General features: G+C 37.3%; 1 protein-coding gene across 1 annotated transcript in view; it reads right to left on the bottom strand.

The window, feature by feature from the left end:
• Nucleotides 1–14,913, bottom strand: part of Dbx (homeobox protein Dbx) — a 40,708-nt gene extending 25,795 nt beyond the window's left edge. The window contains exons 1-3 of the mRNA XM_018451378.1: nt 13,778–14,913; nt 5,538–5,747; nt 2,228–2,508 (exon numbers count right to left, since the gene is read on the bottom strand). Of these exons, the coding sequence (XP_018306880.1) occupies nt 2,228–2,508; nt 5,538–5,747; nt 13,778–14,678 (1,392 nt within the window). The 5' untranslated portion in view covers nt 14,679–14,913. The remainder of the gene's footprint in view (nt 1–2,227; nt 2,509–5,537; nt 5,748–13,777) is intronic.
• Nucleotides 14,914–26,315: the final 11,402 nt, after the last annotated feature.

A 26,315-nucleotide genomic window follows, 5' to 3' on the forward strand; every position in this document is an offset into this window, starting at 1 on the left:
TATTAATATATTATATCTTACTAAAGACACAAAAAATAATAATTAACATCTAAAATCACTTTTAGATACAAACTTTAAGGCGTTTTAGAAACGCATTAATGATCTTTCCACGGATAAATTCAAGCAACCAAGAACAATCTTTAATTTATCAATCGATGAAAATTTTTTTATGCAGAGTCTTTTGGAAATTTAATAAGATGTAACATTCTAGAGTTTTTAACTCTCGAATGTTACATCAACGGATCATTTGGATCCGAAGAGAAAACTTTAGAATTTAGATAATTGGTACAATCTGTATTATTAGTACTATATGAGGTTCTACCTCTATCAATCGCTGTAAAGCAAAGGTTTACTTGCACTTTGTACTTCAAATCCTTACAAAAATCCAATGCTGAAAGACAGTAATTAATTACTTATTTTAAGTACCAAAAGCATTGTTGTTCTGTACTTTTAGTACTCCAAATAAGTAATCAATTACTGCCTTTCGGTAATAAATTGGCTACACTGAAAAAAAATTTCTAACTCTAAGTATTTTGTTCCTCGAATAGTTCCAAGTACACATTTTTTTACTGCAAGTAAGTATTTACTTGAACCTATTCAACAAACAAATTACTTAGAGGTAGAAAATTTTTTTCAGTGTAGTGTTAAATTAGCCAGTATTAGATTTCTGTAAAGGAACGGCACGCTTTAGAACTTGCTCTCTAAATCTGAATCATGGATAGTCACTAATTACCCAGTGGCATACTTGGTACTGATAATCAGTGAAGTTCAACTAAAAAAGAAAGAATGTTTAAGCATTATATAACTAAAATACTGATATTTGCATGTTAATTTCAATTTTCCAATACCATATTCATTGAATTTAAGCACTAAAACAAGGTTAGTTAGATCACATAATAAAGATTAGGAATCTCATATTTAATTCACTGATTACCAGTGGCATACTTGGCACTGATATCAGTGATTATCCACTGATTCAGATTTAGAGAGTGGATGCATAGTTTTCATAGCTATAGTTAAGGGTTAAATATGCTACCATCCAGATAGTAAGCTAACGTTTGTTATTATTTTCATGTCAAAATGACATCTGTAACTTTGACATTAAAATGATAGCAAATAACGTTAGTTCGCTATCTGGGTAATGATTTGATAAACACACAAAAGTTTGCTCTCTAAAAGTGAGTCAGTGTATTATCACTGATTTCAATGCTTATAACTATAATATCAGAATTATTACTGAAGTGTATTATTACTGAAAAACAGTAAATATTCGCTGATGATTTCAGTGCTACACGTATAACTGATGTAATTAGTAATGATACATTAATTCACTTTTAGAGAATAACAAAAGTGGATAAATTTTGTCGTATTTATCGATAAGTAAATAAATCATTGGTATTCCTACATCAAATTTCTCGAAGGGTATTGGAAGCAATATAATTTAATTTAGAACTGATCGCGCAAAGAATAAAGCACAAAATAATTAGTATATAAAAATCATGATGACTCAAGAGAGAAAGCTAATAATAAGTACAACTTATTAACACGGCAGTCTGTTGACCATTATTAATAAAATCATCTTATTTTTGTTAGCGCTAACGAATTTCCTGGTTTAATTACGGTTTAGATTAGCACATTTGCGCGGATTAACTTGAACTACTATTGCGCCGAGGAGATCATTAAGCACGGGATTAAACACCGTGTGCCGTCTCTAATGCTCACGGCGCAGCCTCTCGATTGTATTACAACGCGAGCACATCCGCCTATCATCGCGTATGCAAATCTGCCTGCATATGACATGCCTGATGCGATTATCGAGAGCGAGGATTCTGGATCACAAGGAATCGAATTATGCGCTTCGATGCGCGCTATAATTGATATGCAATTGATTTGCGCGCACGGAAAACCGCGTCGGCGCGAGAAGAAGGTAAATAATTACGTCTCGCTGCAATTGTAAATCTATTCGAAATTGCGAACGTAAAAATGTACAAATTAAATCGTGATTAAATCGGTTTCGCGATTAAATTGCTGATATTGAAATACTGCAAATATAGATAATCGAGCAAGTCGGGCAGTGCAGTACGATAATATATTTCAATTATTATTCCCGAGTATTCGAATGTCGAAATTATACTCGACAAATGTCGAAAATGTTTCGTCTCTCGAGTTTTCCAATATATACAAAAAGAATTTCTTCAGATCACGGTTATGCGATGCATCCGCTTACCTGTGAGTCCTTGAGACCTAGTTTTTCAGCGAGCTTCTTGCGATCCGGCTTGCTGATGTATTTTTGTATCTGGAACCTCTTCTCTAGTCCGCGTCGCTGAAGATCCGAGAAAACGGCTCTCCTCATCATTCCTCGGCGTGGCTTTCCGCGCGCGTTCGTCGCCCATGGAAAGACCAAGCCAGTCCCGGAAAAATCGCCGATGCTGCCCTGGATGGTTCCCGGAAACACGGCACCTCCACCGGGCGTGCCAGGATGATGACTTCCAGTCCCGGAACCAGCAACTGTTAACAAGAAGCATAACGCGTTGATGTAAACATTTTATAAAATTTATTATAGCATTACATTCAATGCTACTTGTATATTTCACAATCAGTTCGCTGATCGTGAAACTGATCTTAGAAGAAAAAGTGGCGACATCGATAAAGGAAATTTATGGATACATTATGGCAAAGCACATATATATGTATGATAAAGCTACATTCGATGTAGTTCAATAAAAAAAATTCTAAGAAAAGATAATTATTCTTTAGTTTTTATGCTACAATCTCTTAATTTTTAGAAGTCTCGCATTACAACTTTAAAAAATTGTTTAACGAGCTACAATAAAAACGTAAAAATACTAGATTTTATATCATTCATCGTATATTATTGATACACTTTCGTCTTTTTAAGAATTTCTTTGAGGAGATTAAGATGAAAATTTTCATAATCAAATATTGAATGAATTTATTACACTACAGAAAAAATATAAATTAAATAATTACAGATCACGGACTGTCAAATATTACATATCATATTTGATAATTTTAATATTAAATACACATTTATCATTTTGAAAAACCATTGTTGTACTATAAAGTTTTGCAAAAATCCGCATTTTTTCCGTCATCTTGAATTTATCAATTCTAATTATTATTTTGAATTTTTTGACATTTTATTTGTATTAGCGATTCAAAAAACTTTTTTGAATAAAAAATTAAGAAATATTTAATAAATTGTTCATTATTTTCAATTAATTATGGATGTACTGTTTTCGATTCAATGATCCAATTTAAATTGAAAATGCAATATATTCGATGATTTCTTTATCGATAAAAATCTTATTAATCTTAATTTTTGTAACAAATTTTTTTTAAAGATAAAAAATTTGAATACTTAATATGCTTTATTTTCAATAGAATAAAAATTTTTCAATACGCCGACATATGCCGTAACAGTAAAATGGCAAAGACATTTAAGAAGCCTTATTAATCTTAGTATTAAATTTGAAAAAAATTTCTGAAATAATAAATAATTTGAAGATCAGATTTGATCATAAAAAATTACGAATTATTATAAATTAATTTCCTTGGGTTAACAAAAAATTAATCTGTGTAATTAAAAGAAAATCGAAGAAAACAAGTACTATCGTATTGACGAAGAAGTCTATTCGACATTTCCAAATTTTAGAGAAGAGACATTTAAAAAACATTAAAATATTCTTCAAAACAAAAATAAAGTTTTTCTTTTTATTTTGCTTCTAAGAGTTTTATAGCTTACTGAAAAATTAAATCTTTAATCTGTTAAGGCGTGAAGAATATAGCAAGAAAATGTACCTAATACGAGAAAAGTAAAACGTGCGTGAAAAAAATCATTCAAACATCGCGTTACTCGTGCATGGGACAGAGCGCTTGATTCGCTCGATAGCGATTGTATCAAAGTCATCTAATAACAGATCGGGCAATTGAATCTCCAGATCGTGTCTGCGCGATATTGCCAAGCTGAGCATGATGGTATTATCTGCACCGATGATATTTGCACGCACTTGTTGCATGCGTGCATTTTGCCTTGTGGCGGAGCATGTACATAATATGGTAGTGCTTTCACTGCACTTCATATGCACTCCATGTCCCATACGAGCCTACCTATAACAAGATATTCGATAAACCCGGCGTGTGTGCGCGGCCCCCGCGCACGTGGCCGCGCGCGCGCTCGTTGCCTGGCGCCATATGCGGAAGTTTCGGTTTTAAACGTTCCTCGGGCCCGTGTTTCCGCGTTTCTCGTCCATCCGCATTTGTTGTTTATTAACTGCACGTGAAGTATCGCGATTACAAAATAATAAATACGCGAAACTTACGAATATCAATGTACGATAAATATAATTTTTATTTATGCGAGGCATCTGCACTGAAAAAGTCTTGTTGCATTAATTGAAATTCTGGTAAATTCTACCAGAAAGATACAAATTAGACTGCATTGTTAGTTAAAGCTATCAAACATTCTAGTCGATATAACAAAAATTCAATTTTAGAATAATCAGAAATCAAATTCATAGGATCAGAATTAGTTTTGTTTGTATTTCTTGTTGGTATAATCAGAACTTTTTTTCAGTATATGTATGTGTGTGTCAATTTGAAAATATCATAATTATTAAAAAATAGATGGATACCATGATATAATAAATCGAGATTTAGTGCTGAATGTATTATTGAAGTAATCGAGTTAATATTAAAAACGTGAACGAATAAAATGTTTGTAGTTTGACGAAAATAAATGAAAACAATTGTACGCTTTCATTTGCAGCTACGGTTAATGCTAAATTAACCCTTTCACGACCAGAAAAATATACATGTCGACATATCTGAAAAATCTCTGGTAAATATCATTAAAGTTAAACAGAGCTCATTTTAAAGGAAATTATTTTAAACATTAATCAAAAAATATTTTAGTAAATACTATTATATATACTTGTAAAATCTTAAAAGATATTTGTATAATCAAAACAAAAATTTTGTGGATTAACAATAAAGGATTTAACAGATGTGCAACATTATCTTTGACGATTATTCAAACACGATTCTGAAAATATAAATTTCTGATGATATTTAAACTATATATAGAGAAAGATATAAATAGAAATCTCTCAATAATAGAGAAATATAACAGTATCTATTATTGATTACAGAAATCTATTCTTTGTAGTTATTATTAATATATCTACATATTTTTATTTCTTTTCATTCTGTTTTATTTAAATTTATATTCTTTATCCTGATAGTATCTCAGTAAAAAATTTTATTAAAATTCGAAGATACTTTAATTTTTGCATTCGTTATATTAGATAATTTTTAATGTTTATTCAATTTCATTTTTTAATGTTTATTTTAATTTCATTTTTTATTCAAACATTCTAAAATTTTTTTAAATATAATTAAATTAGATATGTACACATCTTTTCTTAAAAAAAATTGGAAAAGAGAGAAGAGATAAACTGAACTTGTGTTGTTTCGTGATGTGCCACGGTAGTTCTCAAATTATACAAATTTCTTACCAGTCAAATATGGACCCCTGTAGAACAATTGTTGCAGCGTGTGATGAGCATTCGGTGGTAAATGCCGTTGAGGAGGTTGATGACTCGGCCTGTGATAAGGATGATAAGCCGCCGGCCTCGCAATTGGCTTGGCGATATTGTAACCAGCCGAATTTTGCAAATTTTGCAAGAAGGCGGGTATCGCTTCCGGCGGAAGTCCTTGAAAATTATCTGCACAGATAGAATATTCCATACTTCAAAACATAATAAAATCCATTTCGCGCGGAAAGTTAAATTTTTAGATATACTCCAACAAAATTTTTTCGTTCTTTCCATGTAGGATTCTTTCTCTTATTTGTATTATTTACTTGTCGATTGATTTTCCACTTATTATTAATCCAATAAATATACAGCGTGACTTCATCGATCGTAAAAATATTCATACTAACTGACGTCAGGATCGGGCGAATGTTTTCTGCGAAAATCTCGTTGCTTCCAGATATGGAGACGTAAACCGCCGAGCGATTAAATATGGAACGCGCCCCGGCTGTGTTTCACGGTGAAATGTGCCCGGGGTGGCGGATTTACGTGCGAGCGAATACCTAAGTCGCCGTATTCCTTCGTGTTGCATAATTCGGGCCGACACCCCCGAGACTAAAACCCTCCTTAACTGCTCCAGGCAGAGCCCGATCTCTTGTCGGCGCACGCTTCAACACCTCCAGTCGGGATAAATAGCCAGACATTCGTGCGACCGACTACCTCAAAGATTCTTATATAATACATCGTAAAATACAATGCTTTCGAGTAAACGTATCATTCGCGTATAACGCGCGTTACGTTCTTTTACATGCAATTTTGCCAAGAATTCATATTTTTATAACGAAAATGATAAAAGGAAGCTTTGTTGTATTATTAAATGTGATTATAAGATTTCTATTAATATTTATGTCTCTACTTTTAGAAATATACATATTTCTATAGTACTGTATGAAATCGTTACTGCTGGGATTGTTTTCTGAAATAACTTTCATTTAATCTATAATGTAGTCGGTACAGATGTTGTATAACTTATTTTGATTGTATTATATTATTAGATAGTAAAGTTGAAAAGAATTTTATGTCTGCTTGTCTAAAGGAAATAATGATTTTGTTCAAAAATAAAAATTTGAATTAATCTTCAGTCTCTGAATAACAAAATTTTTTCTCCATTTAATTTCAAACCAGGATTACTTTGGAAAATATTAATTTCATTAACATATTTAATGTTAAGAAAAAGTTTGACAACTATCATTTTTGCTGAGAAATTGACACAAAAATAAAACTTGAAAATTAAAAATATATATATATAAAATAAAAATAATTTTATAAATTTTTTTTTCTCTTTCGTTTTTCTCTTCGATAATATTTTTCTGTTTATTTATATATGTATATGATACTAATGTAGTACCAATATCTACTAATGTAGATTAATTTTAATCTCGTTTTAATTTACTCTTTATCTTCTTATCATTTTTAAAGAACTAAAAAAGAAAATAAAAAATAAGTCAAACCGACATTAAAGTTAACCTATTTGGTTGAAATGGACATAAGTATAATTTAACAAAATCTCCCAATTAAATGTGAGTATTCGTTGTGCAAAGATACCTTCATATATCCTCAGTAAAGAAATTCATTGACGACACGAAAGTTAACTAGTGCTTTGACGCGTACCATCTCGAAAAGAAGAATATAAACATGAAAGAAAAGTTGGTTGGCTCTCCAGCTCTGCTCCCCGATGAGATTTCACCCTCCATCAGGGCGAATTCGTCTACCTATCCACATTAATAATGCGTCTAAGAGGGCCAGTAACCTCGACTATGCGATTTCCAACATATTTTTTTACAACCCCGCCACGCCCAGAGAAGGGGAGAAAGAGAGAGAACGATTTCGCTAAAAAAGTGACGTGTTTGAAAATAATAAAATAATAGAGACTCTCTAGGCCGAAGTGGAAAGAAAGAGAAAGAGGGAGAAAGAGAGGAAGAAAGAGAGGTAGGAAAAGAGAGAAAAAGGCCAGTGAGAAAGGAAGTGAGAAAGAGAGAGAACTCGCCTTGCGTTCGCAACCAGACAATGCCCTGACAATGGCCCATACACGCCGTCCCATTGTGCCATCGCGCTGTACCCCATAAAATACTCATCGCCTTTTATCGTTGTTTTCGTAGCCGGCCAATGAGAGAAGCGCTTCTACTTAGCCGCGACGATCTAATAACCGGGCTTAGCCTCCAACGGAAACACTGAATGGGAATAGTTTTTTAAGCCGCCCCACCTACCCTACATGACAGTCTCTCTTGGTCCCTTCGGTCTCCCTCTCCCATTTCGTAACTCTTACACCACTACCGCCCTTTCTCTCTCTCTCTCTCTCTCTCTCTCGTCACGTGAGATTAAACCTCCTGTCTGCGGTCTCGAAAAATTCTGGGACGGCCCTCGCGTGTTGTTACAGTTGTGGGGCCCCCCCTCGCCCTCATCCTTTTTTTTGTGTGTCAGGCTTAAGCAACCCCCTCATGGGCCTTAGGTTACGAGGTTTACAACATATATCGCTGGTTATTCTTTCGGATTACGGTCAGAGATGCATTATTAACTAGATACCGCGCGCGCTGCAGGTCCCCGCCTCGTAAATAGGGGAGGCTGCTCGTTTATGGAGCAGCACATACGATGATGCTCCGTTCCTCCGCGGAGAAGCGCGTGTTTGTCTTAGAATAGGCTTGGCGAACCGATTTTTCACGAGGATCTGAAACGTTTTCGAATCCTGAACGGTTGATCGACCGTGAAGGGAATAACGCAGACTCTCTCATTCATGATATTAAGTTTTATTATTTTTAGATACGAGCACAATGCGCTTCCACTTTTGACATTTGATTAATTTTTAAATTATTAACTCTACTCTTTCTCTGCACTTTTGAACAAAAAATCGGTTTTGACTTAACAATTTTTGACCATGGACCATTTTCTTTTTTATTACTTCACTGAGAAAAATGTCGGGTTGAAAATGGACGAACCAATAGATTCTGATTATATCAATTAGAATTCCAATTATCACTAATTCTAGTTGAAAATTCTAATTCGTTCGTTTTCAACCAGAATTCCAATTAATCCAAACACTTTTCTTAGCATTAGACTTTTTTGAGGAAAGCGTTTTTCGTTTAAATTATTTTATTTTAAATTTAGTTTACATCCTGACTGTTAGACGTTTTTGTACTCCCTTCTGCATCTTTTCCATTTTTTTCATCCTATTTCAATTAATTAATTTATTATTCTTTACGACACTGAGAATGACTGAGTTAAGTAACGTTCCGGGATTCATTTTATGAATTTATGTAAATAATGTTAATCTTTCATCTGCTTTTGCTCGTTCGGTTCGACCTTTCTTTGTTCCTTCTATTGAATAACGCAGAATTGATGTAACATAATTTGATAATACGCTTATCCTCTCTCATGTCAGTCTAATTTTCATGACTTTTACATGTAATATGAACACACATCCCGACTGATTCCCACATTTACAATGACGTTTATGACATAGACTATGTTTACACGGCCCGGTTTATGCCGAAGTTATAACATCGATGTTATGAAATTAGCCAATCATAGTTATTCTTCTGAAGAATAACTGCGATTGGTCAGTTTCATAACATCGATGTTATAACTTCGGCGTAAATCAAGCCGTGTAAACGTAGTCGTTGATATGTATCTAGAAATTTATGCATTCTAAATTAAACAGCTACAATATGCATTATATAGTATGTCATTTCTCTAATCTCTCTAATTTCATTTTACGATAACACAATACGATGACGCAAATAATGAATTTCGATTTTTTTCTTCTTTCGTTACAAACAAAAAAAATTACTTAATCAGTATACAACCTTAATCATAAGTATAAAGCACCTTTAAAGGTCCATTCTGTAATTCTTAATCACTGTGACTGTAGTGTTATCGCGCAGGTTTTGTACTTGATAAAAAAGTTGCGTAACGATACTGTAACGTTAAGGCCACAGCACAGACTCTTGCATAACGTATAACGCATAGTGCATAAGCGAATCAACTAATCAGAATCTTTCCTTTTCTCCCATTCCATGGAAAAGAAGAATTTCGATTGGTCGATTCCCTTATGCACTATGCATTATGCGTTATGCAAGAGTCTGTGCTGCAGCCATTACAGTTATAGTCGTTAAGAGTTACAGAATAGGGCCCTTAATTCATTCCCTCAAAAGAGTGGTAATAATAAAAAGCGAAGGAGGACTAACAAAATATTAGAATTGTTATAAAAATAAATATTATTTTTCAATAACATTGTTTTTAATTTATTTTCCGTTGGCTGTAGAACGTTCACGTTAACTTTTGAGAGTGCTTTATATTTACGGCCAAGGCCGTATTTAATAAAAGTTGACAACGTGGACGTATCTTATCGATGATTTTACGTCAACGTTTCATCGATTTATGCTAAACATAACTTGGCAGGTAAATATTTGCCACGTCTGACTTTTAGTATTCTGAATCGGAATTATCTACGGTCAATTTTTCTTCCTTCGAACTATCTTTTTTTTTAACTCTCTTATTAACCAACGAATAAAATGCGACGTTTTTTCACGGGAGATATGCGTATTAAAACCAGGTCCGTCGTGTTCGACACACAGTCGATATCGAAAAATATCAATAATCGTTGTGATACGCAACAAAAAACATGGGCCGCGAGTGGCGGCTCTCGCGTGGGAACGGGCGGGGGTGGACGCGATGAGGGAGGGGGATTCAACGTCGCTCGCCCGTCAGACACCGAGCCCTCCCTCCCCCGCGTCATCCCCGCGCTGGATCATCCGTCGCAGTTTCAACCACCCTACTCCCTCGCGGCCCCCTCACCCAAATTCCCGTCCCGCCGCGAGCGGCCCTCGCGTCTCTCGTCGATGAATTTCGAGTTTGTTGCCAATCACTTTTTCGCGCAATTATTTCACAACATTTCGACATGACGTACAAGCCCGCGGGGGGGTTGGTTACCCTCGGGGTACGGTGGGGAGCAGGGGCAGAGGCGAGGATGTATACGCGAGGAGGAGGAGGAGGAGGAGGAGGTGGAGGAGGTGGAGGAGGAGGCAGAAGAGAGGGGGTGGACAGTGGGAGGACGGCGGTACCGCGCTCCCGATGGATGCTGGAGAGTCTATTCGCGGTGAGAGGTCGGCAGGAGGGAGAGAGGGAGGGAGGGAGAAAGAGGGGTGCGGTCTCGGTCGGTACGTACGGGGAACGAAGGGGGATGTAACACATGCACGTGGCACGGTCAATGCATCCGCTATCCGACAAACGCACGAAGCTCCCTCTCCCTCTTCCTCTCCCTCACTCTCTCTCTCTCTCTTTCTCTCTCTTCCTCCCACTGCGTATCTCGAACGCACCGAATTTCCCCATTGCCACCCCCGTTCGGGCCCGCTCTCCCTTCTCACCTCTTGCCGCCCGCGCGATGTCCCCTTTACCACCCCCGCGTATCCTTCTGTGCCGGCAGATGGGTGCAATTCGCCCGATGTTAAATGCAACATTCGACTCTCTCCACCTTCGTAGAGCCCCACACACGCACCTCTCTTCTGCCTGGCCCCCTCGCTATCCTCGCGCGACGCGGCCCACTCTTCTCTCTTGTGCACAGTTTATACATCTAGTACGTCTCTACGCGCGTTTATCGCGCGCGCACACGGTCTTTATCGACTCATGTCAATCATAAGCGCGAGGGTGACGGGGGGGGGAGGGATGGGGTGGCTCGGCCACCGAGGACGTGCCGGCTGAAGATTGGCGTGTATGCGAGTGCGAAGGGTCCGCCGGACCCTCGCGAATATTCGGGGGTGTCCTGCGAATGACGGGACGGTATTGTAACCCACGCGCGGACCTGTAATCTGTAACAATTTTCCTCAGAATTAAGGTGTCGAAGGAAAATCGGATCTTTCGGCTGAAAGAATCGATTACGAACCTTTGAAAATGAATGAATTGTGAGATTGTGAAATAATGTGATGAATATGAGAATTGTAGAGATAAGATCAGAAGAGGATTGCAATTATTTTGGAGTGATAGCGAGAATCTTTTATCGTAGCATTACGTCACTGTCACAATTAATTTTAATATTTAAGTAAGATATTTTTTATTTGTTAACCCAATATTACTCGCGTAATTTTTGTTTTAACGTAATTATCTGCGTGGGGTGTTTCTGACACTCCAACATTGTATCTCAATTTCCATTGTTGATTTCGCTGATTTTCAATTAAATAAAAATTGATAGATAACGTTCTATACATCCTTTCATAAATATAAATACAAAATTTGTTTTAAAATTGTGAAACAATTTGTGTTAAATATAATTATGTATATAAATAACATTTATACGTTTAGCGAATTTATAAGTCTGGGATATCCTGGCAACCCTGCCCCCCTCCCCATGTGAGTAATGAAAGATTAAGTATGAAAATATGAAACAATACAATGTTTCATTATATCATTAATCCTGTTCTTGTTATAAGTACTAAATTTTTGCATTGTTACTGCTAAATAAATAACACAATTATACTATTGGACGTAGTTTTTCATTATTTCTCGTATTAATTTGGAACGACAAATATTCGGGACGTATCACAGCCCGAACGGAGGAAAAGCGCGATAAGCGACGCGGCAATACATCATTGAATCCTGCTGCTTGTCTAATATTATAGGCACCAATCGTAAGGGCTTAATATTGGGGTGAAGGTAAGTGGCGGGCCAGCTGACGCCCTGTGCGCTCCACCCCGCACGCACGCTGCGCGACTCGTCTTGAGGGTGTGCGGATGAGATTTAGGGACCGGCGACAGAAGTCTGCTCGCGACACTGATTTGTGGTGAGCTTTGTTTCAACACTCTCAGATCACCGCGTGAAATTCTTCACGACAATGTCATTCCATCGAGAGCAAACAAATCTGAAATCGCAATCGGCGATCGCCGACCCTAAGATGTAGTAAATATACATACTACTGGACGTACTAACACATTTCATTCCATAATATATAATTCCTATTTGTTATTTGAAAAAAATATAAGGAAATAGATATACTATATGCATTTAAATACGTAGTTACTTCTGTGCTATTTTCTCGTATCTTTGATACTTGAACCTTCTTCGTTATTTATAACAATAATAATACGCAATCTAAAAATTATATTCTGATTATAAAGATGAAATGTCGCGGACAGCAAATTTGACTAGTATAAATAATAAATAATAAATAATTTTTAGTATTTATTAATGAATTATTATGGAATCTTCTGTCTATAGTAACGATTTATCTTTATATATTTCCTAAAAAAATATATTTCCTTATAGTATCTTTATCATCGTATTGTCTTTTCTATTTTCTTTTCCATTATATAGATCATAATTTTGCGATCCCGAATATTGTGTTTAATAAACGCATTAATTAATAATATCGTTACCATTATTTATTAATAATATCTTTACGCGTTTGTTTCTTTCATCGTGTTTTTAAATTATTGTTACACTTTTAAATATTTTCCCATTTCTTTCTTTTTTATTTTTCTTTCTTTTTTCAAATTGGGACATTCGCGTTAATGTAGGGTTCTTTGAACCGTTTAAAAATTTGCTTCTCTTAGTTAGCAGAACAAATATAAAAAAATTTAAATCTGCTCTGATCAATCCATCAAGAAACAGAATAATTATCAGTTTAATTATGTCTTTCTTTTGCCTCGCAATTAATTTTCCTACATTTTTAACTACTTTGTATTGTTACTTTTTCTTTTTTTCAATCAGATTATAAAAATTCTTTAATTTCCGAACATTGTATTTACGATGACTGATAAACTGATATCTTAGTCGCCAAATATCATCTTTTATTTGCAAATAAATTATTCCAATGTGTTTGCCGATATTTCATAATATTTTTCACTTTTTTATATCCTTTCCATCTTTTTCTTTCTCATCTTTCCCTCCTTTTTCGAACTATGTTAGAGTTTCTTTAACTACGTTAAAGAATTAACTTAGAGCGGTATTTCAAAAAAACTAAACCTTCCTTATCAATTCCTCAGAAATTAATGCCAGGACAACTATCGACAGAATTGGGCAGCATTACTTTTTCCGTTACTTTTCCGTTACTTTTTATAATAAACATGAAGTTGCAATTTTTTATAAACGCTAAGGTTGTGCCAAGGTTGGAAAAGTCGACTTTAGTTATAAAAAACTCTAGCTATCGAGTATGTCAGTATTTATCAATGAATTACCGGAATGTGGCCTCCTGTCATGATTACCGCCAAGTATAGCGCTAACGCTGAACTTGAGTTGCGGCTTCTCCTTCTCCTGGATGGTTCTGCACGCCGGTCCAGAGCACTGCTCGTCGCCGCAGGAACAGGCGGTGGTCCTCTCGCCTATTCTGTCGACGGCACGCTCGACCACCGTCGCCGCTGCCGTCATCGCCGCTTCCCTCTCCCCCGATGCGATCGTCATCTCATCGGACGTGTGCATGACGTTTCTGCATCCAAGGTCGTACCGTCTGTCTATCTCGATCGCGGAGACACGCTCGCCCAGCACCATCTCATCCCTGTCGGCCGGTTGAAGACCACCATCCAATTCTGCGCCCGGAATCGGATCCTCATCTACGTTTGAGTTACAGGACTCGACACCGGAATTAGATCGATTGTCGATCCTCTCATTACAGAGCCTCTCCATCGCGCACAATCGGTCTACCATCACCGGGCCGTCCATCCTATCGTTCTCCATGTCGACATATACGCCCTGACTCCGATCCAGGACCTCCTTCTCACGCTGAAGGAGCTGCATCCGGTCGTGTTGCCGCTCACCGGACCTACTGCCGCTGGATCTCTGCTGATCCCTGCCGCTGCAATCGATCATTATGCGATCGCGTCCGCCGATCGTGCCGGATCGTTGGTCCAGGTGATCCTGGACGAGGTCGTTGGGGGAGGATCGGTCTCGAACGAGTCTGAGACTCGCCTCGCATTCTCTCTCGCGCTGTCGCGCTACCAGACTCGCCGCCCAATTCAAGGTCAGACTGGTGAGATCCGTCCCCGGCGACGCCTTGCTCTGGAGCAGGTTCTCCATTAGGAAGGGCGAGGTCATGGCACTCTGCTGCAGATTCTTCAGCATCGCCGCTGACGAGGGGAACATATCACGGCTGCTTGGCCCACCGACTTACGATCGTCGTCTTATAGGACGATTCTTAGTTGAAGAAAGGATTGAACGTCCTTCCAGCTAGCTTTAGACTTGATACTAATCAGCGAAGCGCGATTATTTTATTTCTTACGTTGTAGTTAAATGATTTGTCTCCAATCTTAGACAATATTAGGTTTATCATTGTTTTGGATACTTACTGATTGACAACTGATTGCCGTTCATCTCGTATAAGATTCGCACGAAAAAATCAATCGGAGATCACATTTTTACGTTTGAATCAAGATCGTCGAAGATTGTCGTGCAGTTCTTTCAATTTAAAATTATTCGATCTTCACAAACTATTTCAAATCACTAATCACATATCAGTGTATCGCCTTCGATTCCTTCGGATTTATTGCTCGGGAGATTGATAGCAGTTTCCGCACGTTGAATAACCGCGATAATTATTTTAAAGTCACTGTCGATCGCATGATGCACATTGACTTAAATATCCACTTAGTTCAAGTATTTAAAAATACTAAATTCCCACCGTGTTTTCAACAACGTGTACCCGGCTCGAAGGAAAGAAAAAGCTGGATCCTCTTTTCCCGCGAGATCCTCGTCGCGGAAGATCCCACCGTGCGGGATCGCGCGAGTCACATGATCGCGCACGCAACTTCACTTCGCGTCCGACGACAACGGACAAGGACGTGCGATTTCGGCAGCGGGATATCAACTGGCGTGCCTGCGTGCGTGCCTTCCGAACGCACGGAAGGGGGGTTAGTGGTGGCGGCGGCAACGTGAGAGCATGCAACCCTCGAATGAAGGCCCACAAAAGCATATAGGTGGCTCACTCGTTTCCCCCCCAGCTCCCTCCCCGACCGGCGTCGCCGGCGTTCTCGAAACGCCACCCCGTACGTACGTGCAGGCAGTGGCCTTACCCGAAGAAGGGTACGCCACCGAAGGGGTGGATGCTCCGTGTCCCTTCTCTCTCCTCTGACCACCCCGTTTTGCCCGCTCCACTCACCGTTTCTCCGCCACCCCTTCCTTTCCTCTTAGGTGAGATAATACGGACTATAAGCCGAGCAATTCGGGGTTTGGCTCGCTCGGTAATGCCGTAATAAAATCATACTCCCATCAAACGGCGCTGTGCGCACCCCCTTGAGGAGCGAAGGAAAAGAGAAAGGCGGGAGGAGACGAGAGGGACGGTCGGAAGGCACACACCACCCCGGCGGGGATCGCCGAAGGAGGGGAAGGGGGGAGCGGTAGAAAGAGGAGGGTAAACGGCTCGCCGCTTCGTACTACCAAGGGTAGGAAAAAAGCCTGGAGATTCGCATTCCTTTGGTCTCAACGATTGGATTTTATTTGACGAAGCCGCCCCGCGGACCGTCCAATCGCCTGCCTCACCGGCAAATGCCGGCCACGCCCATCTACCCCGCCGCACCCCCGATGGCACCACTAGCCGTTCTCTCGCTCGCACTCCGTTTCTCGCGTATCGCCGTTCGCCTTTATCCACCCCTTCCTCCGGCACTACCCCGTTTGCTCTCTTTCGGTGGGTAGGGAGTGCGGAGCGACCCTCTACGCTCTTATCAACTTTATTATCTCGCACTACCACCGACGAGCGCGCGCTCGCGTGTATCACATCCGTGTTGCATAGACTTGCGGGACAGCGCGAGAGGGTACGATGTAATTTTCTTGTCGGTGTAGGTAATTATATTATCGTCGACGAGAGAGAGCTTCGCAGCTCCCCTCCAAACCCACAGGTATAGTAATAATGATAACAATAATGATGATAATAATAATAATCGCCGGCGGGAACGGGAGAGGCTTGGCGATCGTCCACGACTTCTCTGGACTGCGTAATAATCACGCTATAATGACGATATCGATATTATGAAGTCGCCGGCTTATTATAACTAGTATTCAAAACATAGCAGAAATCGATGATAATCGTAGTTTCTAAGATGGAGATGAAATTTTTTTTTCTCAGATGTTCGGCTCACTGAAATCACGAAACCTACTTCTCTACTACTGTACAATAAGTGATATACTGCATAATATGTATGACTCATAACAGTCTACTAGTAGAAGATGCAGAGAAAGTTCCAGAGTTCTTCTCTCCTATTTTTATAGATTTTTTAATTCCTTTTATTACGATATTATTCAGCTAAAAATTTTTTATTTTTATTAAATGTACACACACATATACATGTATATTATATATTTTTTAATTTGTGTACATAAATATACAGTAAAAAATATTTATGTAATTTTGTATTTATTATGCAGAAATATATTTCTTACTTCAAAAATATTATCATGCTATACCTATTGAGAAGATTAAATAATTCTTAAAAGAAATAGAAGAAAAGATCATTCTGATATTATTGGATGCTATTTATATATAAATATATTAAAATATACTATATACATAAATTTAAATAATATAAATTTATAAATATGTCTGTATATATAAGTTTTACTAATTCTAATTGTTTACAAAAAGATAATTATGATCTTAAAAGCAGATCATCAAAAATTAAAAAAAAAGAATTTTAACGCACCATAGCAAAATCACTACATAGTTACGCCCATTAGCGTCTGCAACATTTCGAACGATCATATAGTGTCACACGAAGCAGTGTCACACGACGAGACACTACGTTGCCGTCATTCCGCGCGCATAATTTCGCCATCCTCCCTGCCCCCGTCTTCCCCCCGAACCCTGTCGCACGGGTCAACGAAAGTGACGACGACGTTGCGCGGGGGAGGGGCCAACCTCGTGCGCATTATCATGGAAAGTACGACACAGAGCATGCTGGCCGTCCACGTTGGTGCCGGAAGTGTCCGTAGGGTTAATTAAATTAACGAGCGCGCGACACCGGTGTGTCATGCGGACCATGCGGACGTGCGTGTGCACGCATACAAGAGCGGCGCGCGTTCCTCTGACAGCGCGTGATAAGTCTCCTCTTCCATTTCACATAAAAGCGGCGTACACGAGGCCATACATACATACGTCCCTTTTAAACGCGCGAGGATAAAGGATCGGGACGAAGAAGGACGAAGGAGAGCGAAGAGACAGAAGGAGGGTGGGAAAGCGGAAGGGACGAAGAGGGCCGGGAGAAGGACGGGGGTGCAACGGCGTGTCCCGCACTTAAGTAGAACCCGTCGTCTATTACCGGCGGGGGTCGAACGAAAACGAGGACAATAAAGGGTAGAAAGCGGTGAGAAAGAGCGAGAAAGAGAGAATGGGAGAAATAGGACCGATGAGGTTGGTGCAGAGTGCCGCGGGTTTTTCTTACACGATTTTCCACCCTCTGTATAGCTGGTGCACACGTCCACCACCGCACCCGCCGCCGGCTCCGGCCACGTGGTGGTGGAGGGTTGGAGGCAGCCAACGCGAAGCGTGCACCGCGCGCCATCCTATCCCCCCATGGAATTCGAGCCCTCCCACCCCCGCCGGCTAGCCCCCGTAGCGGTGGTCGGCGGGGGTGGGATGCTGCGACCACGCCTACGTTTCGGAATCACCTCTACCTCGTCGACGTCACGACTTATCACCCTCTCAGCGGCGGCGGCGGCAGTGGCGGCGGTGGGTTGCGGAGAAGCGGTTGTGGAAGTGGCGGATGAAGAAGAGGAAGGAGAGGCGAAGGCGGCCGCGACGAAGGAGGAAAAAAAATAATGAAATGAACATCGGGAGGGAATCGCGGAATTATTATACGAGCACACCAGGCGAGGGGGGTAATCGGGAGCACCAAGTCGGTTAGCTTATATAAATTGGGGGCGGTTCGGTATATAGGCATTTCCACGGCAAAGGGAGTAGTGCCGAGAAACGATTCGTTTCGTATGCGGGGGTTCGGGATAATTATTCATTCATCCGACGTGATGGACCTATGAGCGGCCGCAACGATGGCGATTTCGTTTTAAAAATCTCGGTGATGAATAATCGCGGCTTTCAACGCTTCTATCCTATATAAGTCTTATATTTCATCTATTTATCCTTCAATCAAGAATATTGAACTTTTCAAGAAATTGTGTGGAAAGTTAAAGCAATGTTAATATTGTTAAAATAGACTACTATTAATATTAAATTAATTTCCTACAACAACTTTATAATTTATTAGTAGAGTTAGTTTACATATAGTTTTATATATATATATAATAGTTTATGTATGATTTTATATAAATCTACTATATGAAGTCTGTATACTATACACACATACATATTTATATATAGATGTATATACAGATACTTATATATATTATAAGAAAAATTATTTTTCTACTCCTATATTATATCCCGTATTATTAACAGCTACAAAAAAAGTAATGTAACTGCCTCAATTACCCAATATAAATTGAGGACAGTTTGAATAGCGGTACTTCTGTTACTCTACGAAGGGAGGAAATCAGAAATGATTTATTTCGAGCGGGGATAAAGTAATTATGGACTCGGTTCTGATGAAGTGACCTGAATGATAAAGAGAGCTGCATTATCATGATGTTCATAAAGAATTTAGTCTTTAATAATGCAATTATAATAGGAAACCATTAAACCGAATATATATTTTAACATATATATTAACGTTTTAAATATAAAATTAATTATTATATATGTATACTATAACCAACTTTCATAAAAAGTGTTTCTATGAAAAACGTAATATATAATCATTTAAAAAAATGATACATTAAAGAATAATGCTTTTAAAAACAAAGGAGAAGATTAAATATAAAACGAAAAAAGTGAAGTCAAAATGTTATTCTAAGTATTCAGGACAATAAGTAATATAAAATATATTTTTCATGTAAAATTAAGTTTATTCCTCCAAAGTTGATGCCAAAATCTATAACGTAGTTACTGACACTGGGTCTGTAAGACGCATTTAATACATACTGATTAAAAGACACTGATTAATTTCAAGGAACCAAAATGATGTAACTCGTATAAAAAGGAATGAATATTAAGTATACTTTAATCACAATAATTTAAATTTACAAATATAATATAAAGAATATAATTGAATAGGTCAAATACATTCACGTCAGCTCCACAGGAAAATCTGCAAAATACATATACCTATATTATATTTGCTTTTTGAATAATTTTAATAAATTCTATGACAATGAAGAGATTTCTGTGAGTGCATGATTCCTTAACAGAGTAACAAGCTTACGCAAACGAAATAATTCTAACGATAAGTGTAAATGGAATGGGCAACTATGATCTTCATCTTCCCTTGTCCGTACTTCCGTTGCGATATTACCCTTATTTGCATCCTTGAACTTTCCCAGCGGCGTACCTAAACTTCTTTGTCGTACTTGCCAAGCTAATGCTAATAAGGATACCGTCTGTTTGAAATTGATATTTAAGCGGTAAGTTGTACGACCGATGGAAACATTAATTGAGACCGATCCTCCCTCGAGAGTAATTAACTAATACTGACAGTTCTCTCTATTACCACGAAAATTGTAGAATATCATGATTATATCTTATATTACGTGGTACATCTCTGATCTACATAAAATAGATCTGTAAGTATCTGTTTAATCTGTAAAGTAATTATAATAAAGAATGAATTTCTAGTTTAAAAAATGAAGGAGAGGTTTTTCGAGAGGAAAGAAGTAGTTATTTTTTAAAGATTTTTTTTAATCTGAAGAAAATTTTTTAGAGATAAACTAACAAAGAAATGTGAACACACAACACAACACATTTAAAAACAACTCTCGATCGTAATTTATTGTGTAAAGATATATTTTAACATGGTTTTGGAAAATTACAGTATTAATTGTTGCAGCATAAAAGTAGGATGAGTAACTGTAGCAGTATAATATCGAACACTCATCTGCTGCGTAGGATTTCAGGATTATTTCGTGAAAGTGATTCTCGTCCCGATCCGGCTGAAATGACAGAAAAGCGAGATCCGTTCCGCACGGAGACAATAATCTGGATTTTCATTTATTACTCCGTTTACGCGATTCAACAGCTTTCGCTGACAAGCACGAAACAAAGTCACGAAAAGTAAGCACTGCACCCTGGATGGCGGGATAATCGTGGGGTGGCCGGGATAATAATATTATTCTGATAGGGAGCAGTTATGAGCACATGACGCCACGGACTTATGCGATGTCTCTTATCCCGTAACAATACATGTACGTATCGGCATACACGGTGTCCCGGAATTATTTCACTCCTCTTCGAACGGAGATTCAAACGTCAAATAGCATATCTTTTTTTATAATCATCAAAAATTTTCTCATCGTACTGAAAATCAGCACACACACACACACATCTTTTAAATTCTATTTCTTTTAGTATTTCCTCTGTAACTGAGATTAAAATTAAACACTTCGTGATATCAAGTTCATTTAAAGCTAACCAAAGAATAAGGATCTATTATTTATTTCTTCGGAAAAAGAAATTATTCTGTAAGCACAATTTTATTAGAATATTACATGAATATTATTTACCCTTTTTATTACTCATATAAACTTCTAGAAATATTTCTAGAATCTATAGGGTAATTTCTACTGAAATCACATTATATATATATATATATATATATCAGTTAATTGTTTTTCTTTCTATTTGATTATTATATAAATTTCCAGAAAATATTCTTTGTTTTTTTTTTAAGGAAGCCCGATAAATAATAAACATTTACGTCGATTTCGCTGGATTTTGTAATTCGATAATTAACGACTCTTTAACGTTGGTAAACGTCGTTCTCTGACTTGGAATATTTGCGATTGTGACAAAGTGCAGTAGTTCTGACACACCTCGTATACGTATGCCATTGTCATTGCTGGCACGGCGAGCCGCGGGCCGAATGCGAGTGTTCGAGTTATATTATTTGCGTGCGCGTCGAACGCAACGAATCGTGCGTGAAATCGACTTTATTAGTTGCTTCGCCCCAATAACGCGCGCATTAAATACATATATCGCGTTGACGCTCTTACATGTCATGCCGCGCGCCGCGCCGCGATCATTTTGATTGTGTTGCTCCGACAGCTCTTACGTTTAATGCCCTTAATAAAGAACAAACGCCCCCAGATGCAGTAAATTATCCATGTTGTTAAATTATTATTGCGATTAATGTCCATTTCTATCAATAAAGATTAATTTTAATTTCGGTTTACCTTACGATTTTTATCTTTTTCTATAATAGTTCTACACTAAGAAAAAGGTATAATATTAAAATTTAGTCCTTTTTTTAATGCAAAAATTATTATAGGAAAATTTAAAAGATAAATTAAACTGAGATTAAAGTTAATCTATATTAATAAAAATAAGATCGTCTTTAATAAATTAAATGAGTGTTTTTTAGACACATAATAATTTTTTCAAAATATTAATTTACGAATGATAACTGAAAGATAAAATATATTTTCCCAATATTTATTTTCTAAGACGTTTTAGTTTGACGATTTAGAAAGAAAAATATATGTTTAATTATATATGTTTATAATTATATATGTTTATCGTGTTAAAAAATATTTTTATTATCATTTATTAATAAAAAAATTTGATAATAAAATCTTTTAATAAATTACGTTTTTAAGATTGCAAGCAAAATGTTATTAAAGGAGACAGGTAAGATTCGAGCCTTCAATGCCGTATACCGAATGTATGAACTTGTACAATTTTTCGGATAGTCGCCTAACAATGCAATCCTCTCGCGGTAACAAGCCGCGAAGGTATAAAGCCGTGAAAACGTCGTCTCGCGCGCGAAAAAGATGTATCGAGTGAGTAAGTTATTACATAGGTAGTCCGGTATATAAATTGTCACCTAACACATTCGCGCGTAGGGGCCGTCGTCCTCGCTACGGGTTCGAGATTGCTTTGTTTGGTATAAAGGGTGCGGGGGTGACGATGGCGGAGAGAGTAGGCGGTATAAAGGTATAATAAAGGAGAGAGCGCGAAGGGAAGGGTTGGAAAAATCCGATATCTTGGGTGAAATGAGGACTTCGGGGCGATATCGATGTATATCGTATACACCCTCGTTCTCGAGTCTATGTGTCTTATATTTTATGTGGCATTTCTGTTTTCAGCTTCGTTGTAAAAGTGAGCTGATCGTCCCCTATATAAATTAAGGATGTAATTAGGGCTGTACAATATCAGTTAACAGTTATCGAAATTTAAAAACTTCTGATTTCTTGGGATTTTTATTTTAACAATAAAAATTTTTGAATACGCTTTGAAATAAATTACAAAACAAAATAAATAATTTAGCTTATAATGGTTTATACAACGCAATGATCACATTTGCTGTAGTTTTAAATAAATAACATTTACAATGAGTAGGTGGATCCAAATAAACTTTTGCACATGTTTGTTAGACATGTTTGTTTGCACAATTTTATTAGTATATGTAAAAAATTTAATTTAATTCATAATGCTACTTTTTCATCAAATTTGTAAATGAGTACTACGTATGCAAAATGCGATTTTACATAAGAATCAACACGAACGAAAATCAAATAATACTTAAACTAGTAAGAGAATTATGCTCAAATTTTACACAAATATTCAGATAATAAAATAATCAATGAAATTTTTGTATTTTTGATAATGCTTTCAAATGTGACACAATACACTTTCTTTACATCTTTAATTTACGTTAAGCTTATTTGTTTTCCCAAATCATATTAGATCTTTAAAAATAGCAAAGAAATATAGTTTATTTCTTTGTTATTTATAAACATTAAATAAGAAAAGATAAACCATTGTTATTTAAAAACGATATGATAAATTTTTCAATTTGTGCTTTTTAAAAATATCACTTCGATTATATATTTGTAAAATTCAAAAGAGAGCCCAATTTGTTTGAAAGGAATTTAAAAAATTATCCCCAATTACCGAGAGAATTTTAAAAACTAATTGAATATAAAAATAACGTGTTTTTATTAATATTCGCGATTAGAGAATCGAATATTCTATAACATTTCGAATGCAGTTCGCAACAGTGACGGTGCACGAGGCGTTAACGGAACGCTAAAGTCGTTCGTGTTTATTCTCACGTTCGATACATATGTTAGATATCCGCGAGGGAGAAAAACGCGCCGTATTCGGCGGTCACGTACGTCGTTCACGGGAAAATGTAATAGCTGAAAAAAAAGGAAAAAACGGAGCGGAGAGCGGGACGGCTCTTTTTTTACCGCGCGCGCACTCGCGGATTGACGGAAAAAGGGTAAGAAAACAATTTTCAGAGTGCTCGTGCCTGGCCTCCGAAACGGCGTTTGTCGCCCGTCGTCGTCCTAGACACGTTCGCGCACCGCTGCTGTTTTCGCTTTTCGTACTTTTAAAAAAAGCTTCCACGCGCGTTCACCAGCGTAATTCACGCCGTAAATCGACGTTACGCCGCGCATGCATTCCGCATTCACCGATACTGCGAGCGAGCACCTCGAAATCCGCGACTTGGTTAGCAAACGTAACGAAAATAGCAAAAAATGGTTTCTTTTTTTTTCTTTGAGCGCAACTATTTTCACAGTTTGATATTAAAACAGTTAATCCCAAATAAAAATAAGTTTTGTGTCAAACGCGCGCTATTTTTTATTTACATTTAAATTTTATTTATATAAATAATATATTCTATATTTCTCCAAAATTTTATAGTAATCTCGTAGGGAATCAAGCTCAACATTTATACAGAGTAAGTCGTAAGTATAATGTAATTTAAAATTTCGTGAGCGTGTTCCTAAAAAAGAAGAAAATGTTGCTGTGTAAACATTAGGTCGCAAATGTTTCTCTCTCTCGAAATAATGGACACAATGCAATAGTATCAAATAATGACTTCATTTAAAAATTTCAGGCAGGTATTTCTTTTTGTTTACAAGAGATACTCAAAGTGTCTTCCATCATTTTCCATACATAAATGAAAGAATCTGATCTGATACTAATTTTCAGTCAATATTCCATTTATGTCCATTATTTTGATAACGAAGTATCTTCTAATGTGATTATAGAAACATTCATTCTTCCTTTTTATCCAGAAACACGTTCGCGAAATTTTAAAATATATAATACTTACGTTGTGTGTGTATGACTCACCCTGTGTAAATAACACAATTGTTCATGAAACTCGGCACCATAATCATTTCGCAATTTGGACACAGACAATATATGTATATTTGAGGTAAATGTATCTGTCATATTTACTTGATGACAACATTTTCGCGTGCACGGAGACGCATGTGGCGGTACATCGCGCCATCGAGGTGGCGGCGACGTCGCTTTTGTACAAACGTTTGCAGCATGATATTCCCACCCTATTGTGACGTAAAGGTTGTAACAAGGTTGCGCGTCGCGGATCGTTTTGCCCGCCAGAGGAGCTTTTCCAGCTTCCGCTCGTCGGTGCTTTCGCAAGGTGTGCGCGCACGTCTGTGTGCACCTCGTGCGACACTTGAACCCTCGGCTCCACGCCTCCAAGGGTAAACGTGCGAACACGAGCGAGAAAGAGAGAGAGAGAGAGAGAAGGAGAGGAGAGAAGAGAGGGAGAGAGACGGGAGGGTCGAAGGGTTCGTGTTAATTAATATCACGTCACCCGCGCGCACTGCCCAGCTAAAATCTGTCTCCGCTTCTGCTCCACCGAAATATTCCTACCTCTCCCTTCCTTAACCCTCTTCCGTCACCATCATTCGTCTTCGCATGTTCTCCTTTATCCTCACTATGTGTTCTAAAAGCAAGATTACACCTTGGACGATTAAGATTGAAAGTCAATTGACACGAAAATTAAATGTGTAAACGTAAGAAAAACCAACGGTAGAACATGCGTTATTTTAAAAATTTGAATATTAAATTTAGCATATTTTACGCGTCCAAAACGATCCACCCAAATTTTTGTGTTAATTTGACATAAGATGACTATGTTAAAAATTAAGACAAATATTAAGATAAATATTAAGTAAAAAATTAACACAAAAAAAATATATAATTTGTAAGCGAATTGTGGAAGCATATTTTTCTCAATAAAATTAACATTTATAATATTAAATTAATTTTTCATTTCTCTTAGAATTTATGTTTTAAAGTGATTGCTGTTATTAGACCAGCGCCTTGATCGGACTTTTTAAATATCTTTAAAACTAAACAAATTGGTGACGACCTGTTTACGTAGAAAGATAATACGCATCTCTTCACAACCTTCAACGCAACACCAATTCCATCGCGAACATCATTGGGTGCTTTCCATTTGATGACACAAGTCGACACAAACGTTGTTCTATTCTTCTTGACAGTCAGAGAGTGACAAAGATAGAACGACATTTGTGTCGACTTGTGTCATCAAATGGAAAGCACCCATTATTGACAATGAGTGACGAATATTAACGTAAATTATAGTCTTATGAAAATTTTATTTTATACTGCAAAATATTATACCAATATATAAGTACCAGTTTGTAAGATTACTATATTTCTTTAGATTTTAGTCACGTAATATACTCGTTTTAGCATTTTATAGCGAATATTAAATGTCGGTAATATAAGGTAAACTTAAAAAATTTTTGCGATTTTATGTCTTGTTGACATGACTGGGCTTCCAAGTGTCTGTAATTGGACCGGTCCAATTAAGACAAAAATTTTATTAGTTCCCATTTTAAGTTTTGTTCTCAAAGTTATGTTACCTTGATTATTATTATTATGTTACAGAAGTC

Source organism: Mycetomoellerius zeteki, unplaced genomic scaffold, assembly GCF_001594055.1.
Source record: "Mycetomoellerius zeteki isolate Tzet28-1 unplaced genomic scaffold, Tzet1.0 scaffold31, whole genome shotgun sequence".
NCBI lineage: Eukaryota > Metazoa > Arthropoda > Insecta > Hymenoptera > Formicidae > Mycetomoellerius > Mycetomoellerius zeteki.